Source organism: Pseudonaja textilis, chromosome 1 (assembly GCF_049901715.1).
Source record: "Pseudonaja textilis isolate UNSWEBS1 chromosome 1, rPseTex1.2, whole genome shotgun sequence".
Classification (NCBI taxonomy): Eukaryota; Metazoa; Chordata; class Lepidosauria; order Squamata; family Elapidae; genus Pseudonaja; species Pseudonaja textilis.
In genome coordinates this window covers 212,959,310-212,982,519 of record NC_141990.1, presented here as the reverse complement: position 1 = coordinate 212,982,519, position 23,210 = coordinate 212,959,310, and the positions used below count along the sequence as shown (strand labels likewise).

Below are 23,210 nucleotides of genomic sequence, written 5' to 3'. Positions count from 1 at the left end.
CCTCCCGCGGCGTCACGCGGGCTCGTCCTGGGGAGGTGGGGAGAAAGAGAACGAGGCCTCACGGTCGGCGGGGAAGAGCATCGGCTGGGGCTGCTTTGCTGTGGCCGGAGGCTGAGCGGGTGCATCGGGAGCTTGCACCAATGCGCTGTAAATCCTCGGCGTGCATTTTGGCTGGCTTATTCTTCACCCCGGCTTGACTCGGATTCCTCCTTTCTTACGACCTTTCCGGCGTCTGTTATTTGGACCCTATCTAGTGGACCAATAAGTAACAATAACAAGGGACCTTGGAGGTCTTCTAGTCCAACCCCTGCTCAGACAGAAAACCCTATACCTTTTGAGACAAATAGTTGTGTGTTTATTTATTTATTTGATTTGATTTGTCAATCACAAGATAATAGGTATAAGTATAACATACTTATGAATACATGAAATGGATACATACAGAAAAATAAAAAGAAACAATAGGACAGGGACGGTAGGCACATTGGTGCGCTTATACAGACCTCTTAGGAAAGGGGTGAGGTTAATAGTAGACAGTCTAAAGTTAAAGTTTTTGGGGTTTGGGGAAGAAACCACAGTCAGGTAGAGTATTTCAGACATTGACCACTCTGTTGCTGAAGTCGTATTTCCTGCAATCAAGTTTGGTGCAGTTTACCTTGAGTTTGTATCCTGTGCTCTTGTATTGTTATGGTTGAAGCTGATGTATTCATTGACAGGTAGGACACTGCAATATATAATTTTATGTACTATTTTTAGATCTGACTGAAGGCAGCATAGTTCTAGATTTTCTAGATCTAGAATTTCGAATCTGGTGGCATAAGGTATTCTGCAATGAGTAAAGGAGTGGAGAACTCTTGTGAAATATTTCTGGACTTTCTCAAGTGTGTTAATATCAATATAATTAATATAATTATATATATAAATATGTAATTAATATAATTGTTTGGTCTCTTCTTGAAAACTTGCAGTGTTGGAGCACCCACAACTTCTGGAAGGAAAGCTCACCAGATCAGACATTTAAAAAAAGAAATAATGTTTTATTTATTGATGTCTTTATTTATTAAATGTATATACCTACCCTCTTTGCAAAGCAGCTCTGTGGCAATCGTAAATATTAAAATATTAAAAATATTTGTAATAGACTTTGCCTGTCTTCGGGGTCTCCCTGAAAAGGAAGAAACAACGTGACTCCACCAATTTACTGCAAGGCTGGCTGTTAGGAATGGACTGGTTTCTCTTGGGTGAGAGCCAGAGAGGCTGAGAGGTAGTGAAGCTATAATGCCACGAGTTGCCTGGCTTCTCCCAGGGATGGTTGGTGAGGACAATAGGAAGTTCCCTGTTATTCCTGATCTTTGGGGATCTGGTTTTGGGGATCAAGCTTCAGGGGGCCCTGAATAAAATGAATTATCTGGATCTTTTTCAGTCAGAACTCAGACCCAGGTATGGGATAGAAACAGCATTGATCATGGATGGTCTCTGGCATGGGCAGGATGGAGGTTGCCTATTGACCTCTCAGCATCAAATGTGGTGCCATCAAATGTGGTATCCTGGAGTGGCTCAGAGGATTGGGGGCGGGCAGCCTGGTTACCTGCCTCCCTTATTTGTGGTCAGTTATGGAAAGTGGCAACAAGGAAGGAGAGGCACACCCTTGGCCACTACTACATGGGTTACCACATGGTTGAGAGATCTTCCTTTTCTTATTGAACATTTACTTACATGAGGCTGTTTGGTGAGCTTATCCTCTGCCATGGGATGAGGTATCATGAGCATGCTGATACATCCCTGGTGAATTAAATGAGGCCATGAATGTCTTCTCCTGATATCTGGAAGCTGTGATGGCGGACAAAGGCTTCAGCTGAACTCTGGCAAAAATGAATGGGCCTACTGGTTCTAGGACTATGCCATACCTGGTGTTCATTATGGATGACCTTGGGGATTGAAGAGATGCTCCTGAGGAAACAATCAGATAAGAGAGGGAAGAACCCCCAGTGGTTTAGCAGTCAGAGAAAGAAATTTAGAAAGGATCTTCTCTAATAGATTGACCAGTTAAAAGTGGAGGCAGGTAGTTTGTACTTTCAGAATTGCAAGATTCTGTTCACATAACTTTACACAATAAAGTAGAATTAATTCATTCAGTCCTGTTTCCTGTCTGGTTTATCTGGGAGGGCTGTCATCCAGACAGACCCAGTGCACAATTTGGGGGGTCCTAGTCCCACAATTCGTACTCAAAAAACCAAATGGCGATTGTGGCCTTTGCACTGCCTTGTTATTGTGCACCAGTTGTGCTCTTTCCTGAGTCAGTTGTGCTCACAATCGCTCATGCCCCGGTCACCTCCAGATTGGACTACTATAATGCGCTGTACTTGGAGCTGCCCTTGAAGAGTATCCCGAAGCTTCCGACAATGCAGAATGCAGTGGCCCAGACAATTATGTGTGCTCCCAGGAAAGAAGATACTACCCCTTTGCTCCACAGGCTGCATTGGCTGTCAGTCTGCTTCTGGGTCTAATTTGAGGTGCTGATTTTAACCTTTAAAGCAGAGGTATCCAAACTTGGCAACTTTAAGACTTGTGGACTTCAACTCCCAGAATTCCCCATCCAGCATAGCTAGATAAAGTCACCAAGTTTGGGGAGTTCTGCTTTAAAGCCTTTCATGGTATGGGAGCAGGTTATCTAAAGGACTGCCACTCCATGACTACATCAGCCTGTCCTATCAGAATGAGCAGAGAAGGCATGTTGTGGTTATCATCTGCCAGAAATCTACATTTGGTGGGTCACAGGAGGCAGGTCTTCTCTGCTATGGAGTCCTCCCTATTCTCACCTCCGAAGTGAGGTTACCTCCATCCCTGTTATTATTTCAAAAGTCCCTTGAGATCCGATTTTATTATCAGGTCTGGGGGTCCCAGGGAACCAGAGATAGTCTTAGGTAGCTTCACTGGGATCAATCGTTTTACTGTCCCAGTGTGGTTTGTATTCTTTATAAATGCTTTACATTTTTATATGAATTTTTATATTTCTATAATGATTTTTATATTGTTTTATTGACAGTTGAATGCCACCCAGAGTAGTTTCTTATGAGATGGGCAGGCATATAAATGGGATTAATAGATAAGTAACTGTGTGACATTAGAGAAGGAGAAAGGAAATCCTTGAAATATTTCCACAGGGAAGTCTTGGAATCTTCCCTTCTCTGTTTGGGAAAAGTCACATATTTTATTTACTAGCTTCCTTTTAAAGGTAATCAAGGGAACGTTTTTCAACTCTTACAAGAATAACTGGTTTCTCTGTTAGAATTTTAGCTTTGAAGCTGTACTTCTTTTTGCCAGAAGGAAGCCCTGTTTAACAAGGCTGTGAATAAGGGGGGTGGGGTGGGCGGCTGTGGATAATTTTGTGAGTGCAGTTGTGGTTGCACATGTTTAGGAAAGCTCTTGGTTTTATCAGAATTCTGTACAAGTTTATTGAGAAGCAAAGTACTTAGTTTTGCATTGGAATTATGGGATTGCATACCAAGTTTCTTAGTTCGTCCCAGAATTATATGCTGAAGAAGATAGTCAGGATTCTGTGATTTACAAAGAATCCAACATTACAATTGTACCTATTATGTGAGTGTGTGTGTGAGAGAAACTTTAATGCTTTTTCAAAATGTTGATTTAGAAGGAGTACTAGTGGAAAAGTTAGGCCTCTGGAATGTCAGCTTATTGTCCTAATAACTAATACCAAATCACATTTCTGTTGGGAAATGTTAACACGAAATACATATGCCTTACAATTCTTGGTTCACTCCAGTGCATAAATAGAAATATCAAGCACTTGAGCATTCTGTCTTCCAAAGAGCACATCTTTCTAGACATTAGGCATTAAGAATTGCTGAAACTAAACAGAAGCTTTCAAACTTTTCCAAAACTTTAGATCGTACATAAAAATACTCTCTGAACTAGTTGTTTTGGTGAAAATTTGCCATTATTCATTTATATTCCCTTTACTGTTCTTATAAAGTGGAAAATGAGTTGACCCGAGGCAGAATGACTGACTCAAAGTCATCCAGCCAACTGTCATGCGCAAGGTGGGACTAGAACTCATCATCTCCTGGTTTCTAAATGCTGAATGGACTTTTGATTTGTATTTCATATATGTTCAAAAAGAGGGATTTGCAATTATAGTTAAAATCTTGGAATTCCAGTCTTGAGCAGAAGAAAGGTATCCATGCAGTAGAAATCAATTTAAGTCTCTGCATGTATAAGTGTATGGAAGTGTATGGAAGTTCAAACTGCAATCTAAATTGCAATAAAAAAAATCGGTTTTGCAGAATGCCCATAGATGGCTAATTTAACCATAGTTTATTCAGCTTGCCTGACTGCTCTGTGAGCTAATAATTCACACAGGGTGAATTATCGTATCGGTTTATAATAGTCTGTCTCCTGAAAAGAACTTTCTCTCTTCCTCCACTTAGCACAACCTGGAGGGATATTGTGTATAGGAACTGCACAAGTAGTTCTGTGCTTTTTGAAGGCAGAACAGTTGGGAATGGAGAAAAACTTCATACCATACTTCTTAAGGAAGAACTATCAGAAATCAAATTCATGTGGAATTGTTCTTCCTGCCTTTTCGACCCTACCTCATCCAGATTGAACACTGCAAATATTAGCTATTTTGCAACATGCTCACAACTGTTAAACCAATGGGTGACAAAAGGAAGTTTGGGGAAGAGATTAAGCATTCTCATTCATTTATGTTGGGTTTTTTTTTATAACTTCAGAAAATACATTGATTTACCCAGTGGAAAATGACTTTTTAAAAGCAGTCTAGCAATAACAGTAGGACTTCATAGTGCTTTACAGCCCTCTCTAGGTGGTTCACAATGTCAGCGTAATTGCTTCCAACAGTCTGGATCCTCATTTTACCAATCTCAGAAGGATGGAAGACTGAGTCAACCTTGAGCTGGCCAGGATCAAACTCCTAGCAGTGAGCTGAATTAGCCTGCAATACTGCATTCTAACCGCCACAGCTCTTTATCAACAGCACGGGGGGACAAAACTGCAAACTTAATTCTTAAAAATGTTTCTTTTTCCTCCTCCTTGGCACTTGTTCGTTCCTTCACAATGCTGGATACCAGGAAATAGCCATGAAAGAAAAAGTAGCACACCTTCACACATCACGAAAGCTAGTAGATGGTTCCTGTCATACTCCAGTATGTAGTAATGTAGGCTACATGGAAGGGAAAAAAGAATGAAATGCCTAGGAGGTGGAGGCGAACAAGAAGAGGTGCTGAAGTGAGTTAGAAGGCAGTGGGCAAAGAAAGAAACCACAAAAGACCAAGGCAGAAGACAGGAGAGCAGGCCACCATTTTCAGCCTACAATATTTCCTCCAGGGGGTTGTGTCAGGTGCAAGAGATGAGAAACCAGAATGGAATTTAAAAGTACTACAAGTTTATTTAATGCTACCTATACACAACAATCTGATCTAAGTCAAGATGAATTGGTGCCAAACTTCAAGGGGGACTGTGTCAAAACCTGCTGGGGTTTGCCATACCTGTGGGGAGGGTGATTGGGGAACAGCCACAGTAAGACAACCAGCAGCAAATGGCAGCGGCAGTCCCAGCCTCCTAGAACAGGTGATCGGCGGCATGCCGGGCCCCCGAGAGCTGCTTACTGGTGAAGTCTCCAGTGCCTACCAGGTGAAAGCGGAGCGTGATGTTTCCAGTCACCCGGACCAGCTGATCAGTGAGGCACTGGGATGCTAACAATCAGCTGGACAGTGGCTCAGAAAGCGGCAGCTGAGCCCTGGAAGGTGCTGGACAATTGGTTCCTGGGGAAGATCGGAGCCCTGGAAGACTCTTTGCTGTAAAAAGACTGCTAGCTGAAGAGGGCCAGTTGGCTACCAGATGGTGGCTGAATGGCTGGGGGCATATCCAGGCGGGGAGGGCATGGACCCTGCCTACAAAAGATGCTGGGGGACAGTGGCTCCCAGTGCTGACTTCCTCTCAATGGGTAGTTTTTACTAAGCTGGACCTGCAGGAGGCCTTCTACCAGCTGACCATTAGCCTTTAGGAGATTGCTTAACAGTAAGGCTACCCTGGCAAATAAGGGGATAAACTGCTGGTAAAAATGGGCAAAACCTAGGAAACCCTGCAGTTGTCTACGTGACCTTGATGCCTGCCATTCCATAACAGCCTGGACTTTGGCTAGATTCATATCCACCCTGGCTCAAGTCTCTTATGGGACGTAGACCCCAAACTAATGATTAATTTAACCCAACACCGCAGGCTCAGTCTCATCATCTCCTAAAGGTTGCCTCCCTTTTCCTTGCCTCTACCATTTCTTCCCATTTTGCCTTCCGTCCTTTTTGGGAACCTGCAAATAATTCACCAGTTGTAAGAAAAAGTGACTAAAATGGGTCTCAGGGCAGGAGGTTCATACGTTATTTTTCTTTCCTGTACTTTTAAGATTTGCTTTTTTTTAAAAAAAATTAAGCATGTTAAAAGAATATGTTCTTTTCTCCAAAAGTGTTAAATAAAGTAGGTGTGCTTGTTTGCTTTCAAGCAAACATTTCAAGGCTTATAGATTTTTAAAAGAGAACTGTTAGTAGAATCATTTTGCAAACAAACACAACCCCTTCCTTGTATGAGTTAAAAAGATTCATGGGCCAAGATGAATAATTTAGTTCTCAGCTAAATTCATCATAGTTATGTACTTTTACAACTCAAATCTCTAGGTAGAAAGTTATATAACTGTGGGTATATGCAAGCAGTATAATTTATAAATTTATCAGGGAGCAGTAAAGTTCTCAAACACTCACCTTCGATTAAGAAAGGGAAGTAGAACTTAAATTGAACAAATGAACTAGTAGCAACATGCTTTGTGATATGTATTTATTTAAAAATTGTGAGTAACTACAGCTGTAGTGTTCACGAATATTCCCTCTCTGTTTAAGACACCAGAAAACATTAGCATATTTTTTTAATTAAGATATACAAAAATACACCCCGTTGTTTTCTTAACACATTGAAAACATGTGAAAAAAATGCCTTGTATGCACTAAATAATATTAAAATTGCCTTATAACAATGTGTGGCAAACTGGCAATGACTGTGTTTTATTATAACAAAAGTTTCTCATCCACTTAAAAAGAGGACATGCTGATAACTAAGAAACAGCGAAAGCAGTAATAAAAAAAACCCACAGCAAATGTGAGTACATATCATAAATGGAATTTTGAATATCTGCATTCCAACAGGCAGACAAGCAAATACAGAACATGTAAGACTACAGTAATAAGATCAAACGTTCTAAAGATACTTTATGTATCTACATTGAAGTATAGTCAATTTTCCTCTTCTGCCTTGAGAAGCTAATGCAAAATTTGTTTTCTGTGTTCTTTAATGAAGCCAATGTTATGCTGAAAATATTGGCATCTTGCAGAAGTAGTGGAGAAAAGCCAGAGTTGTAATGATACACTAAGTGCAGACAGATACACTGTTAGGTATTCTGAATGACAGCTGTGAAAGGAAAGCAATATGGAAAAATCTGAATGTGTTAATCAATTTGAGGAAGGTACATATTTTTTAACCATCGGGTGTCTCTTTTGTATCAGGAAACTTTCTGTGGTACTCTTGTATTTCCAGTGGGCTCCTTGCAGGTAAAATTTTATTGCTCCAAATGTACTTCATTCATACATAATTCAATGGTGTCACAGGACACCAAAGACGCATTTTTGCTAGCTATATTGCTTGATGAAACAATTAGTATACTTATCCAGTTCCTCAATCCTGATCATACGTTTATGAAAGAAATGGTTGAGTCTAGCAGATTAGCTTCATATAGTGTGTTCACATTCATTGTCTGGGCTATGCAACTGATGCTTTAACTTAAACTAAATCCAAGCACAACAGCCAACTAAAGTGCTTGTTAATTCAAGTTAATGCCCATAAATAAAACAGGTGTCAGCCACACTGCTGATAAAATAAATCAAGAAAACTATGACCTAGTGTAATACTACATGAGCATTAAAGAGTCTTCAACTGAGTGATTTTTGTCCTCTTCTGTTGATTCATTCTTCTTCCTCCTCTTCCTCTTCCCCCAACGTTTCCACAATAAGTTCTGCTGTACAAGTTGATTCTCCCAAACAGTTAATTGCCTTGCAAGTATATTTGGCATCATCATCCCCACAAACTTCAGAAATAATCAAAGAGCAATTGCCATCTTCGTCATAGTCAATCTGGAAGTGCCGGGATTCCTTGATAGATTGCTCATCTTTGTACCAAATCACTTCCGGGTCAGGGTAACCTGAGAAATACCAGATGCCAAAATGAAGATATTTTATTTGTTAATTTTTTTAAGCAATAAGTGAATATAAAAAAGAAATAGACAATCATTTGAATTAGCCATTAAAAAGCAGGCTGTGAGGGCCAGGGGATGTAGATGTGCATCTATCAACTAAGTTACCTTTAACAGTTAATAGTGTACAAAAAGAGCAGCACAAATGGAGTTTTTAGAGTAAGTCCAATTCTATGAAATTGCAGGTTATATAAGAGAATCCTGTGGAATCTCCATAATCCAGATGTCACTCTTTAACAGCTCACTTCAAATGCTGCATAGGTCATTAGCAGGTATGGCATAAGCTCAGTAAATACAAGATAATTACCATGTGAAATGTAAAGTGGGTAGATGTATGGTTGGCTTTAGAGTGATTATATATGGTTGTACAAATTTACACCCACTTACCTGTAACACGTGTACTCAAGATTTCAGCTAGAGTCCAACAGCAACTGTTTCATGATATGCCTTAGTTGTACAATTATAATTAAATAGAGACACTAATGTCAATCAATGTATATATTTGTAAGTCTGCAATTCCTGTAAGTTGCCAAGTAATTTGATAAACACACAACATTTTCTTTACATGGCAGGTACGTTAAAATAAATCAATAACTAAAAGCCAGATGTGATCATTGATAACCTGAATAAAGCTGTGTTAAAAATTCTATCTTGTAGCACACCCAGAAAATGAGAATGAGAATTAGCAAATAAGATACATCAAATTGCAAGAAGATAACAAATACCAATACACCAACCCCAAAAGGACAGGTGGATAGCTGAAGATAAAGTCTTCTGAATTAGTGAAGAATACCTTCAATTTTACAGTCAAATCTAGCAGCACTGCCTTCCACAACTTCTATATCTTGAATTGTTTTAGAGAAATAGGGCTTCACATGAGACCTTTCTTCATCAACTGCTTCTAAAAGAGAGCTGGCTGTTTCATCTAGGAAAAACAACAACACAGTTCTGCTTTATCACAGAACAACTGTCTGATAATAATTCTTATAGCCTAATATATGTCAAAGCTTGTCTTTCAGCCACAACATAGCAGTTTTCAGAAGTCTACTTTATATTTTTTCCATGGCAATCTTTAATGACTGCTAATTTAGAATTCAAATAGGAATATTTTATTCCTTTTGGGAAAATTCATGTGATAAAGCATCATGGATATACATCCCTGCAGTTCAGACATCAATTGTGGTAAACGGACAATGCACATTGTCCTTTTAGACAATAGACTTGGAAGGAACCAAGTGTTTATTGAAACTTGCTTCCTGCTCAAACTAGATCCTTGCTTAAGCAGAATTTAAAGTATCGCAGACAGATGATTATTCAGTTTTGTTTGAAAACACTCAGAGAAAGAGGATGTTACAATTATCTGGGTTCCATTTCAAATTACTCTATCCTAGGGGTATCAAACTGGATTTCTTTGAGGGTCAAATCAGCATTGCAATTCTCTTCTGTGGGCTGGCAGTGGGAGGGTGAGCAGGGGGGGTGGGGGCGGGAAGGATGTAGCACCCTGCCAGCCAAAACGCAGCACGAGGGTCCAAACGCAGCCCCCCTGCACCTTGTTTTCACCCTCCATGGCTTCCTGCAGCACTCTGCTGTTTTCGGGCCTGTTTTGAGCCTGTTTTATACTCATTTTGGGGCCTGTTTTTGCCCATTTTTTGCCCATTTTCAGCCCAGTTTTTGGCCTGTTTTGGGGCCCATTTTGGGCCCGGTTTTGTTAGGCAGAGTGCTGCAGGAGGTCATGAAGGGTAAAAACAAGGCACAGGGTCCCCGCATGTGGCCCGTCTTAGGCACCAGAGGCACCCTGGGCTAGTCCTTTGATATTTCCAGGCTGGCCCCACAGGCTGGATTTAAGCAACTCGCAGGCCCAATCTGGGCCGTGGGCCTTGAATTAGGCACCCCTATACTATTATGAGTAACAGCAAACAAAAATCAGAATCGAATTTCCTGAAACTTAAATTCATTATCATATCTTGCACTTTAAAGCAATGAAGGACAAATTGTAGCCTTCTATATGACACTTCTTACAATATTTTTAAAGTGCTTTCACAGTATCTTCTCAAGGCTAAACATTCCCAGTTCTTTCCATTTTTTCTCCATAGAACTTAACTTCTAGTCCCCAGTTCATCCTGGCTGCCTTTCTTTAAATTTGCTCCAATGTGTGGTATAATTGCTCAGAAATGAACAAAATACTCAAGATAGGATCTGACTAAGAGTCATAAAATAATGTTAATTTATTATTTCCTGTGATTTGCAAATTAAATGTCTGTTGACACAACCTTAAACAACTTTTTAAAGCCATATTATAGAGATAGTTTATATTCAGTATATAAGCAACTCAGTATTTTTTTCACAGGTATTACTGCCAAACTGAGGTTCCCCATTCTAGATTTGCATTTTTCTATTGTTTTATATGTGTCTCTGTCAAATTTCCTTTTCAATCTAACATATTGGCCATTTCACCCAATTCTGTGCCACCTGTATTTTTAAAAGATATTTTTCCACTTCCTCATCCAAGTCATTAAAAATTTGATTTTTTGGGGGGGAGTACAAGGCCTATAACTATTCCTTGTAACATTTAATATGCCACTATATTCTAGTTTGTTTAAAAAAAGACTGGATGAATATTCTTTATATAATACAATTTTCAAGCATCTGTTTAAGTGTTATGCCATAATCTATACTTAAATAATGTGGTAATCTGAATGTCATGGAAAAATACCTCCAACTTCCATCTCCGCATTAACAGGGCTGGTTGGTGAACTTGAAGAGGACTTCCGTCCACTCAGGCCAGAAATCATTGCCATAGAAGACAGCCTTCCTATGGCACGAACAGCATTCCCTGTTTTCTGTAACATAACCAAGAAATGCTGATGAATTCCTTCTTACCATATGCTATTTTTGATATATTTGTAAAAGATTGAGAAAAATACAACAGTTCTATTTAGTGCATTGAAAGCAGACTCTAGAGATGGGGGTCCAATAACAGTTGACCCAGCGAATGGAGGGTAATAGGTGTCTGGTAAAGATTTCAACCATAGAACTTTTGGGCAACTTGCATTATAGCCTGGCAAGGAAACCTTTGAAGCAGCTGGATTTTTAGGAATTTCCCCTCTCACAAGAACAGAGGAAGGAATGAAAATCAAAAAGGGCAAATCAATATCGAGTACCTGCCCAAATGTAAGAAAAAGTTACCAGCCTTGTTTCAAAATGGTGTAATCACTATGCCTCACATTTGCTACACCATAATAAAATGCTTTTAAAAAGTTATTAATTTGTTTAAAATAACAAATAAAAATCCCCCTGAATACATCCACAATTATCTCAGCAGAATTTTCTTATAAGCATTGTGAAGGTACAAGTTTGATCAAAGCCAACATGATCATTAATCTGTTATTATTAAATTAAATGTACTAATAGAAGAGAATATAAGTTACATGTATTTACTTTAAGGACAGGGATTGGAATAAGGCAATTTAAGATGTCCCTCCTTTATCCTGTACAGGTAGTCCTCAACTTACAACCACAATTGAGCCCAAAATTTATGTTGCTAAGTGTGGAATTAAATGAGTTTTGCCCCATGTTATGACTTTTCTTGGCACATTTGTTAAGTGAATCACTGCAGTTGTTAACCTAGTAATATAGTTGTTAAGTGAATGTGGTTCCCCCCATTGACTTTGCTTGTCAGAAGAGTGCAAAAGGTGATCACATGACCCCGGGACACTGCAACCGTCATAAATGTGAGTCAATTGCCATGCATCCGAATGTAAATCACATGATCATGGGGATGCTGCAATGAACATTAAGAGTGAAAAATGGTCATTGTTAGTGTTTGGGGATAAACCCCCAAGCAGAGTATGCAGCAGCAGTCCAGCCAGGCAGGCAAATGAGAGAGAGAGTGGGCCCAAGAGTATACACACACTGGAGACAAAAACACTGTTTGTAGTTTTAAAATAGTTATTTAATTCACACAGAGATTAAGAAGTGTCATTCAGTCCATATATCATTATCCAGTATATCCATCCAGTTATCAAGTCCATTAACAGTAAATACAATGTCTTTATCTGCTTGTAAATCTTCTCCTCCCGATACCTTTCTCTCAAAGACAACGCTGAATCCTCAGCTCACCAAGTAAACAGTCCAAAAGGTATCTGGCACAGTAGCCTCCAAGAGTAAGCAGATAGACGTTCCAGCAGGCAGCAGACCAGGAACAGAACCAGGTGCATCCAGAAGCCGGGTCTATTACGTTTCCCTTCCTACCTTTATTACTGCCTGCAACCGCACCCACAATGACATTGCAGTTTCTTGTGCTTAAAGCTACAAAACACTTAAAACTAGGTTTACATATTTATTCAACCCAAACCTGGTTGGTGTATCCATATACCCAACAGTCATAAGTCATTTTTTCAGTTCTGTTCTAACTTCAGTCAGTAAACAAACTGTCGTAAGTTGAGGATTACCTGTAATAGTTTTCCTGCAAAAGATGCATTGTTTTCTTAAACAAATGGCCTTTTATTTTCATATATCTTACAAATTCATGCACTTTAGAACGTACAAAGAATTTGTTTCATATGTTCTTGACCAATTTAACCAATTTCATTGTATACATGATGTACAATGACAATAAAGGCTTTGAACTTTGATCACTATGCTTACCTGCCCCAAAGGTGCTTTTTGAAAAGGCAACTGGACTTTTTTTTATTTTTCTTGAAGACATTTTGCTTCAATTCTGAACTGAAGAAGTTTCTTGGATGAGAAGCAAAACGTCTTCAAGGAAAAACAAAGAAAGACCAGTTGGCTTTTGGAAAAATGACCTGGATGATGAGAATCTCCATAGACATCAGTTACCTGCCATTTTCTTCTAGCCATGTATTTTTTCATCCTATCTTTGGAGAGCTTCTTCGCTTCCATGTGTTTGGTATCTTTTTGCAGCCACGGATGCTGTAAGCACTGAGTACAATTCAAGCGGTCCCTATGAGTAATAGAGATAATAACTATTATACTTACATAAATAAAACTTAAGATTTTAATGAGCTCTGTATTTAATAATATGGCACGTTAGACTACTGTACATTATTCAGCTGCAATTCCCAAAGTCTCAGATGTTTTATTTCTAGCATTATATTAGGAAGACTGGAAAGCTGCTTGCTTTCTTGAGGATGCAAATCTTTTTACATTGGGATATGTCTACCCAGAACCATAAGAGCCTCCAAAATTCCTTATAAATGCTGACTTTTACCTTACACTTCCAGATGGCACAGGGCAGCTGACTGACTGCAGAGCAGAGAGCTACCTTAAATAAGCCATGGGATGAGTTCCAGTGATAATTATATGTCAATATATAAATTAATTTTAATTCATAGAGTGATAAAAGATTTATGTCTTTGGAATATTATGACAAAAAAATCTAAATTTAATTCTTAAAAACCTCTGCTGTAAAGTATTTGAATATTTCATTATTGTGTTTCATATTTCTTATTCAGATGTATTTCATTACTTTTTGATATCTTTGGAGCAATAAAAAATGGCAACTATACCATCCTTTTCTTGGAAACAGTCTACATTTGTTACTTATTAACACATTATTTATCACTAAGTTTTCTCATAACTGCTGTGCAGAAGCAACGAAATCACATATGAGAAAAATATCTATTATTAATGCTGCAAAAAATCTTACGTTATTGATTACATCTTTTTTTTTATTCCTAAATCATGGGTGGGAAATGCAACATTTAGCATCTGTATGCAGGTTCCAGACTTCTTTTTGTAGGCCACACAGATTCTCTGGATTATGCTGCCAAAATTAAAGTAGCATTTTGAAGCTATTTTGTAATCTCCACAAATCAACAACATGGGGGAAAGGTGTGAGTTTCAAACATGCACACAATTATGCCTAGAGATTTGAAGTTTTTTTTAAAAAAATTAAAACCATCAATGCAAAGTGCACATAGAATATTACATTTCATAGGATCAGTGGATCGGAGGTCTTCTAGCTCAACTCCTTTAGGACAGGCATCTAAATTAAACATATTAAACTATATTTCATATGTAGTTATATTAAGAATAACGTAATTACACTACACATTGAGTTAAGCATTTTTTGGGGGGATGCATCTATCTGCATATTTCTATGATTTCCCTCAGTAAAAAAAAAGTTGTCCTAAAGAGGTACTACTCATGGCTGGACTGCCTGTGTGGAAAAATGCCAATACATTAATCATTTGAGCAAACCTGAAATACCTAAGAATTTTGTTGTAGATCCACTTGCCTTGATTTACAAACTGTATGTGGGTGTCAATGTTCAGATGAAAGGATTATGGGATTAGCAATTATTTAAAGGAGTAATCTAAAATTACTAGAACTTAATTCTTTCCTTGACCTGCTCCTTTGCAATTCCCACACAAGGCATTAGAGCCAAGCTGAATGCTAATATATATGGAAAGCAATGGACCAGAATAGGAAATGTTAAAAATATTCATATCTTAAGAGTCATTACAAATTTATAGAAGAAAGTTGGATTTATTAATTGTATTTATTTAATCAGGTTTATAGGCCATAGATTAGGATTATTAGATCAGTTCCAGAAACGCAAAGTGAACATAGGCACGAGTCTAAATTTATCATGTACATTAAATTAGTGCAGAAGTTCCACAATAAGGATACCTCTTATGCAATTATGCTTGGGTAAAACAGTGTAAGAAATTTCTCCAGGATAGTCATTATGCATTCATATTTAGAGTAGTATGTGAACATTATATGAATGTAATGTATCCTTACTTCATATCTTTCTTTAAAAGGTTGCTTATGAAGTCTTTAGCATCATCTGATATCTCATCAAAAGCTTCGTCATCAAAATCCCAGGTGGCTGAGGTAACATTAGCTAAGGTTTCATTGTCATTATCACCCATGAAAGGGGAAAGTCCACTGACCCTGAAATTAAGGATGAAAACAGTGAATGGTAACATTTACTTGAGAGTGTTGATAGCGTCTGAAGGAAAAGGAAACATTATTTTTAAAAGCATGCATGGTTTGTAAATATGTAGATTTAATGATTACATACAAGAAGGCACCACATTAGAAATAAGTTTTCAAAAGAGTCCAATAGCCTGATAAACCAAATATTTACTATACTAGAAGCAGAACTGATCTCATTCTCAATAAGATCTCAATACTTTAAAACCAAGGAAAAAATAAGGTGGATTTGTTTTTGAAATGCATAGAAGTAGTAAACAAAATAAATAGTTCCATTATTTAGTCATTAGAGGGAGCCAGTAAGCTAGAGGTCTTTTAAAAAGAGAATAAGTGATTTTTGTTTTGTTTTAAAGGAAATTAGTATATTAGTGGAAGGGAGCTTCTGATCCAAAGGCAAAATAAAAATATTAATTTAGAAAATGGAATAAATGCATGCCATTACAAGCAACCCTCATCTGAACAATGTCTATGCAATACTTAAGATTGTTCCATTTGCAGAATAGTAGTTGTGCTACTCTTAAAGAATATGCAATGCAAATTTAGTTCATCAAATTATTGGTGAAAGTGTGCACGCTTTAAAATTACCATATTTTTCAGAGTATAAGACACCCTCCCCCCTCAAAGTGGGTGGAAATGTCTGTGTTTCTTATACAGTGAATATAGGCCCATTTTTGATCTCCCAAAGCCTCTGTGCTTCCCATTTTTGCCCTCCCTGCAGGCCAAAAATGTGGCCATTTTTTGCCTCTGGAGACCTCCGTGCATCCCGTTTTTGTCCTCCCCGGTGTCCAGGGCAAAAACGGGCATGTTTTTGGCCTGCAGAGGGCCTCTGGAACCTGGAGAGGGCAAAAACAGGACGTGCAGAGGCAATTTTTTTTTTCTTATTTTCCTCCTCTAAACCAAGGTGCATCTTATAGTCTAAAAAATACAGTAGATGTGAACATTTTACTGCATGGTTTGACCCCCCCCCCCCTCAATTTGAGTTCTACAATATAGTTAACACAAATGCTATTAAACAAAAAGTACTGTGGATTTCACTATTTTATTGGGTAACCTGCTTCAGGAAATCTATTGAAACTGTAGATGAATTACATAGTAACAAACTGTCTCTCCAACATCAGAAGCACAACTGATCATTGCAGAAGGTATTTTCTGTGACCATCTTCAAGTGTAAAAGTTCCCATGCTCTCTCTCCTTCATTGATTTCTCTTAACACTGAGCAGACTTTTGGATCTCTAAGTTGCTATGTTCATTTTAACTGAGATCACTGCTATATTAGCTTATTAATGCATTTTACCTAAGCCAATTTGAGTCATTTCAAGACAGAAAAGCTGGAAAACATGATATAATAACTGCTAAACTTCATTTCAGAATATGAGTCAAAGAAGGTCCCATCAGTTCACTGTGGATCTCCAAGACCATAGAATAAGATACAAAGAATGAACTTTTCAATTAATTGCCTTGAAAATAATGGTAAGAAAAACAGTATTCCTTAACTAGTTTGGGAAGGAATAGAGTGTCCAGGAATGGAATTTGCTGGCATGCTTCATAGAGTGTCTTCATTTTTTCCAAAGATCTCTGTAACCTTGATCTGTGATCTCTATTATATTCAATAGTGAAACAGTATCTAATAGCAAAACAGAGCAGTATTTGTTTATGGAAACTATTTCCTTTCTGCAGTGTCATTGTCAAAATGAAAATGAACAGCAACCTTCAAGGAAAAAATAATTTTGAGATGAAGGTATGCAGCTACTTAGAGCTAATATTGAGCTGCTTATTGGAAAGGTTTCTTCAGCTACTTAGAACCAGCATCTTCTTCATGTATGGTATGCATAAACCCAGGCATACCTTAAATGTCTCTGACAATTCTACTTTAACCGGGCAATTAAAAAATGATGTGTGCACCTTTCAATAATGCTAGAATGAAATCAAGGTATCCTTCCTATTAACCCTTATTCTAATTTATACTATCTGAGACTGACTACTCAGCTCCTCCAAGATGGCTTACGGAGAAACTCAAGACCTAAGCAATGGACATATTCCTGGGCTTTCAGCTTGGTACTCTACAGAGTTCACAACAGTTGGATGAGAAGGGTCTCAGGAAGTGTGGATACTTTTTCCCTTAGGACACTCTACTCTCATGTCAAAAGATCATTGTGCAAAATGTGCAAATCTATAAAAACTCTTGATATGTGTAAGTTTGTATTAGCTCAGTGCAAATTGAAACTTTACACTACTCTTATTTACCTCAAAATAGTGCTGCTTGGGGGAAATCAGCCTATTTTTGCCCCAAAGTAAAGTATTTATAATCCTTTACCCTTATCTCTTCCTTTATGTTTTAGGAAATGATTTGTCTTTCCTTCCATAAACTTGCACAACATAAAGGAGTATGTATATGTAACCACACTGTTTGAACTTTGGATTTTTCCCAACTGAAATAGAGTAATGCAGTTTTACATCTTTGACTTCCCTTACCTATTTGTTGACCAATAACATTTGCTTCATTATGTTTTATCCTTGTGCTCATAAGCTTTTTTAAGTGTAAGCTTCCCTAAAAGGTAAGCTATTGTTCATATAATGGCTCATTACATGCTAAAGGAACATTTAGATGTGATTTTTCTGCTAGAAAACCCAGAATTGCTTTCCAATGTAGGGTTCTATGGAAACTGTAATCTAAAAATGCTGCTGTGATTTAACAACAAAATATAAATTTCATGCCCCCATGTTCTCATACATTCAGCTTAAGAAACTGCTTTGCAGATAATGATGTAACAAAAGGAAAACTCTAAAGGAAGGATTAAATATTTAAACATGAAACTGAATCAGGAAAGAGACATTCTCACATACATGAGAATGAATAGAATAATTTTGTGTAGGGTTAATTATCTCTATTGTCTATTGTATCATTTCTCAGCAGTCTCACAGTGGTTAAATGACAATTGAACTTTTGTATCCATGAAGTCAACAGGATTCAGATTTAGTTTAAAGGTAGTTTTAGGCAATTGTAAAATTCAATTAAGACTAACTGGAATAATTTACATATTAGGACTAGGATCACAACACATATCCTTCCCTAAGTCTTAAAAAGGACATTAACATATTTACAAAACTGTGATCTAATTAAATTCTTATATTCTGGGAAGTTTTGCGTTTAAAGAGCATGAATGTACATTTAAGGGGAAATAATTTCAAATAGAACAGTTCTACTGTATATGGATATGTTTAGATTGGTATGTTTTTAGAAAGTGACAATCTAGAATGCAAGCAAAAAGAATGAGATATTTTAAATGTCTGACTCAATTAATTACTTACAAGATGTAGCAGATGACTCCTATGCTCCACATGTCAGTAGCATAGCCAATAGGTTCATAATTAATAACTTCTGGAGCCACAAATTCTGGTGTTCCAAAGAGGACCTTCAGAGAACCTGCATTTTCTAAGATTACAGAGAAAGTTAAAATGCTGTGTGTTCAATATAGTGTCTCTGAAATTGCTCTCTGAAGTTAAGCAAATTCTCTCCAAATTTCAGAGTTAACATAGAAAAATAATTTTAAGGCAATCTAGGTAGAATACAAAGGCAATTAGGAATGTGAACCTTGGGTGATTATCCAAATTTACATTAGTACGTACATTCCTCTACTGCTGAACAGTTTTATATGAAGACTGGAAAGTCAAGAAAATATTCCTTCCCTCTTTCCCTGCCTGCTCTCTCCTTCTCTATACAAAATGCTTCTAATCCATTATATGTACTATTCCTGCACAGTGTGAGTATGAATGTGTAAATATATCTACCCACTCACCAATATACTATAATGAATGTGTACGTATTACAGATAAAGAAGCTACAGTTCTTCAGATGTTGTACAAGTCCCACTGGTAAGGGCCTTGTCAGCTGGATAATGTAAATGGAAATAGAAATTTAAAAAAAAATATTGGAAATGCCTCCATCATTCAGTAACAATCCACAATTAGTCACAAGATTCTTATTTCAAAAATAATACTGAATTTCTAAATATGTTAAGTACAACCTCTTACTTGGAGTAGGACAAAACTAGTCAGCATTCAATGAAGATTCAATGTGAGTAAGAGACCATCTACCAGAGAATTTGGGAGATAATAAGTATGGTGGGACAGTTTCCATAGGAAACAGCATAGAACTGCATTTATTGAGATTCTAATCTACCCCCAATTAATTTCACACATATTAATCCTTCAGTACAGTATGTTCCATCTTATTTCTTTATTAATTTGTTATTTTATTAAAACATATGCCTTTCTAAAAGCCTGTTTCATATTTTTGTTGAAATGCAAGTTGGCACAAGGTTTTGAGTTGAGCACTCAAAAGTTCAAAAAGATGAAATTAATAAGTAATTATCCTATAATCAAAAAGTAGTTTAGGGTCTATTAATAAAATCAGTTCTGACTGGGATCATAAATTCTGCTTCCCTGATTCTCCTTAAAATTATGATGATTTGCCACAGATATTTATTTCAGTTTATGAAATCTATACACCTAGCATTATTGTTTGGAGATCAGTCAAAGCCTATCCAATGACTTTTCTCAAGTTCTTAAATTTATGGATGTAATCATCTTCTGAATGATGACAGAAGGAACTGCATTCATCTGAAGGGTCCACTGTAATGGATCTCTGGCAAGCTATAATGCTAATTAAACCATACAGAAAATGGGACAAGCCAATTTTGAATTAAATAGTAGTTCCAAGTACCAAGTGGTTGCAATTACTATACATAATAAAAATACACTGTATCTGACAATTTTTAAGATGACTTAGAGACTTTACCTAATCTTCGTGCAAGTCCAAAATCAATCAGCTTGATTCTTGTACCAGTTTTGTTGACACACATAATATTTTCAGGTTTCAAGTCCAAATGAACAATGCCTTGTTTATGAATGAATTGTACACCTTCTGAGATCTGTTTCATGTATTTAATGCATTCCCTCTCTGTCAGTTCAAAGTCCTCATCAATGATTCTTTCGAAGAGCTCTCCTCCAGAAACACTAAAGCAATATAACAAAGAGCAAACAGTGACTGCATGGAAAACACATCCACATGAAGGAAAGTCAGATCACCTAACTCTGATTATTCTGAAGGACTAAGGTGGGATGGGCAATAGGAAAAATGTAATGTATCCATGCACAAACATTCCTTTGTCCCAACACTTAAACCTTTGAACATCTCAACATCTGTCAGTGCAAGACAAAGTGACACTTTCTATTTTGAAGAATAATAGAGTTGGAAGTGAATTTGAAGGTCTTCTAGTACAACCCCCTCCTCAGGCAGGAAACCCCCGGCCTATACCATTTCAGACAAACGCTGTCTAATCTCTTCTTTAAAACCTCCAGCATTAGAGCACTAACAACTTCAGAGGCAAGTTGTTCCATTGATGAATTATGCTAACTGCCAGAAAATTTCTCCTTAGTTCTAGGTTGGTTCTCTCTTGATTAGTTTCCATCCACTGCTTCTTGTCCTGCCTACAGGTGCTTTGGAGAATAAGTTGACCTTTTCTTCTTTCTGGTAGCCCCTTAGATATTGGAACACATTGCAATAGTGAACGAGTACTGTGGTCTCTTCAGGAATTCATACCTTTAATGTTTAGATTTCATTTTGTTCATATGATCCAATATGATATTAAATACATTTTTAAAAAGAACATGTTTGGGTAAAACTTTTAGAGAAAAATATACCAACAAACAAAGACACTAAAAATGAATTAAAACAGTAGAGCAAATTATATACTTTGGGACTATTATTGTATGTAACCACCTTACGAAAAGGACCATGATTAAATGGATTAGACGTAAGTACAAATGGTAAAAATCTGCTTTGTTAAATGGAAATGCTTTATTGAAAACCTACTCACATACACTCTGAATTTCACTGATTTGATGTTTATATATATATATACATACATACACACACACATATAAACTATTGAGACAGGAAAAACATTTTCCCCACATATGGTGTTGAATTTAAAACAAAACGACAGCAGTGAAAACTTGGATCTGCAAATCACTTTTGCAAAAAGGAAGAGTTAACAAATCTAGTTAAGTACTATTTACACTAATTTATTTAATATTTATCACTCCTCTCTGTTTATAAAATATTAAAAGAACCTGACAGCAATTGAACAAGAAATTTGATAGTTAGCGATGTAAGACTTTGTATTAGTTATGCTTTAGGTAACAGAAGCAAAGACGTTTTGAAGTCCTACTCTGAACTGCTTTATTTATTTATTTTTGTCAATTGCTTACGAGATAATAGGTATAAATAAAAACATAGTTATGAATACATGGATACATATAAGAAAAATAAAAAAAGTAAAAGAAACAACAGGGCAGGGACAGTAAGCACGTTGGTGCGCTTATGCACGCCGCCTACAGACCTCTTAGGAAAGGGGTGGCACTTGTGCTCCTGCCTGAACCCAACCCAGAATTTAGTTGCATAAAGTGGTGCCTGAAGGAAAACTATGAAGGTTGGAGTAATAAGTGGACAATTTCAGATCGTAAGAAAAGATGAAGACTCATTTGGCCAAACAAAGGGTGTGCTACAATGGATGGTAGAGAAAGCAATTCTACTTAAGACAGTCAAACAGAGCAAATTATGTGGATGAAAAGGCTAACAGGGTAAGGGATATATAAGATATTTAGTATTGCAAGAATTTAGAAACTGCTTTCAGACCCCCACAATAGAAATAGATTCTGAGTTTGCAAAAATGGGAAAAAAAATCATACTGCTAAACAGGAGATAGGAAGGTGGAACCCAGAAGATGCAGCTTTGTAAAAAGGTGAAGAAACAAGGTAATTGGTGACTGATTCTCCAAGAAAACAAATTTATATCGATTGGAACCATTAAGTATCTGATCATGGATATGACAGATAAATCTCAAAAAGTACTGATAGTTATCCCTTTCTGATAGTCCAAATGGACACTAGTGATGTTGCCAAGAATAGTTATAATTATAACATCATGGACTATGAAGATTTGAAGAGGTTCAGAATAATAGTACTCAACTGATATTCTCATCCATCTTCTCTACCCAGATAACAGAGCCTTAAACAACCAATCAAGAGATAAACAGAAGATTTTTGTTTTTTTGGAACACAGACTGAATTTTTAGTGATGGTTACAGGCGTGAAATCGTTGGAACCTGACCGGACAAATATTATTTGATTAAAGTATGCCAGGTTTAATTAGAGAGACTTGAAACTGAATCCAGGAGGCTGAAGATTAAAATGCTGAAGAAGAATTATCAGGTACAGAACTGTACAATAAAGAAGGATGTTAGGGGGTTGCTTTAATGGGATCCATTAAATCCTTAAATTAAAAAACAAACAGAAGAAATATTGGCTCATAAAAATCATGCTATTTATTTCCCATGTTCGTGAGTCACTAAATCAGTGAGGCAAATAAGACCTAATATTAATAATAGATCTAGTGGAATGATTCCTGCAATTACAATACACCCACTCTTTTAATTTGTGTGAGACTGTAATAATCAATGATCTTTGCAGCATCTCTCTCTCTCTCTCTCATTCACTCTCTCAGTCATGTGTTCACTTAATGACTATTTTGCTCAATGATGGTTGTTAAAACATAGCTCGGTCACTAAATAAGAAGTGGATGCAAAGGAACTGAAAGATACTATTCATTCAAAAGGACTGCAAAAACATCTTTTCAGGTTTCTGAACTCTTAAGATACTGTGTCATTATCACTTAGACCATAACGCTTTAACAGTCAAAATAAAACTGGGGGATTTTCAGGCTTGATACAGCTGGAATGTGCATGGAATTATTAGCATTCTTCAGTGTTCTGATTTCTAAAGCCAGAACATAATTCTCACAATTAAGGGTGGGGGGAAATGCATTAAAAGCTTGCTAGATTCATATAATCTC

The 23,210-nt window shown here is 37.1% G+C and overlaps 1 protein-coding gene across 7 annotated transcripts in view; it reads right to left on the bottom strand.

Annotated features, from left to right (window-relative positions):
* Positions 1-6,852: 6,852 nt before the first annotated feature.
* MYLK (myosin light chain kinase) overlaps positions 6,853-23,210 on the bottom strand; it is a 186,307-nt gene continuing 169,949 nt past the window's right edge. For all 7 annotated transcript variants that reach the window (XM_087920404.1, XM_087920403.1, XM_087920405.1 and 4 more), the window contains 7 exons: positions 20,094-20,311; positions 18,605-18,728; positions 15,101-15,253; positions 13,172-13,295; positions 11,046-11,172; positions 9,126-9,257; positions 6,853-8,281 (listed from right to left, as the gene is read on the bottom strand). In XM_087920404.1, coding sequence (XP_087776530.1) covers positions 8,046-8,281; positions 9,126-9,257; positions 11,046-11,172; positions 13,172-13,295; positions 15,101-15,253; positions 18,605-18,728; positions 20,094-20,311 — 1,114 coding nt within the window. In that variant the 3' untranslated portion in view covers positions 6,853-8,045. The remainder of the gene's footprint in view (positions 8,282-9,125; positions 9,258-11,045; positions 11,173-13,171; positions 13,296-15,100; positions 15,254-18,604; positions 18,729-20,093; positions 20,312-23,210) is intronic.